At 47.7% G+C, this 1,315-nt stretch overlaps 1 protein-coding gene across 1 annotated transcript; it reads left to right on the top strand.

Moving 5' to 3' along the window:
• Window positions 1–668, top strand: Tco025E_10289 (microtubule-associated protein; the record flags this gene model as incomplete). Its single annotated transcript, XM_029377068.1, has 1 exon — window positions 1–668. A coding segment is annotated over one exon (668 nt), but the record flags the coding sequence as incomplete, so codon positions are not given.
• Window positions 669–1,315: the final 647 nt, after the last annotated feature.

Raw genomic sequence — 1,315 nt, 5'->3', positions numbered from 1 at the left:
GACCCCACGGCGTACGTGCGAGAATCGTCTGTTTCGAAGGATGTGCGGCTGGTGAAGCCCCGCCGTGGGGATGCGGATGCTTTCCGCTCCGTGAGTCAGGAGTCCACAAGGCTTTCGAGCCACAGTTGAAGCTGAATGGCCGGTCTGCTGCTATGGCTGCGGATACTGCTCTTCGTCACAGCGGAGAAGAAAGCTTGTTAGGTGCTGGTCGTTTGTCTTCGCCTACTGGAAGACAATTTGGTGCACCTAGGGCTACTTCTTCTGCCAACGAGAGGGCAAGAGCACAAGCAGTTAATGCCGTAGCACAGCCTTCCGAGCCGTATTTGCGGGTATCAAGAGAAATGGCAGATGATAGAAAGGCTTCTGCGAAGGGTTATTTCTGTCCGTGCCACACGGACCCTGAGATGTATCACAGCACATCTCATGCAGACTATAAGGCGTATCCTTCTGATGCACTACCCCGCCCTCAATTGAAGCCTTTGGAGAGGAAGGTGGTTTTTGAGAATCGTGACTTTATGAGTGAGTATAAAAAGAACTTTCTTGGTCGAGTGCCTCAGTATTTGCCAATTCCGGCAGCGGCTCCAGCTGTTAAGGTGCGCCATGTGGATCCATCCACATATACTACGACATGTAGAGCTGCATATACGGACCCCCGGGGGCAACATTAACGGTATACTATTGTACTATTAGCGATCTTTTTTTTTCTGTGCTTGTTTTTTTGGTAGCGGAGGTGAGGGCTGAAGGCAGGGAACCGATGAACAGTAGTTAAACAGCATTACAAGACAAATGATAATTTGGCGGGGGGCCCTGTCGGTTACCTATGTATGTGCGTTAACAAGGTGGACGAGATATTTGGGTGAACCTCCCATATAACCTCCCCCCATTCAGCTTTTTTTTAGTTTTATTTTTATATGAAAGAGAGTTGTTGCTTTCATTGCTTTTTGTTTTTATGGGTTAAATGTTGTAATGGCCGTTTTTTTTCTTGCGATGGGCGTTTTTCTTGACTACACGATATTTACCTTCTCCCGCTTCTCCGCCTGTGCTCGGCATCGTCTCCTATAATAGTATTTGTTTATGAGGCGGGGGGGGGGAGGAGGGAAAGGAATCGATGAATGTAAATAGGGAAGCAGTATATTAACTATGTTGGGGTGCGAGGAACACCTTGCTACGGTTCAGCTTTACGCTGAACGTGAATGTAGGAAAAAAATATTCAGAAAGGGAGTTAGTGAAGGACGATGAAGAGAGGGAAAAAGCGGGGCAAAAAGGAGAGCAAAAACGTTGGGCTCTTTGCAATGGAAGGAACTGTCGAAGCAAA

The sequence above is a fragment of the Trypanosoma conorhini genome (genome assembly GCF_003719485.1).
Source record: "Trypanosoma conorhini strain 025E chromosome Unknown Tco_14.4_contig_01592, whole genome shotgun sequence".
NCBI lineage: Eukaryota > Euglenozoa > Kinetoplastea > Trypanosomatida > Trypanosomatidae > Trypanosoma > Trypanosoma conorhini.
This window is presented reverse-complemented; position numbering and strand designations above follow the sequence as displayed.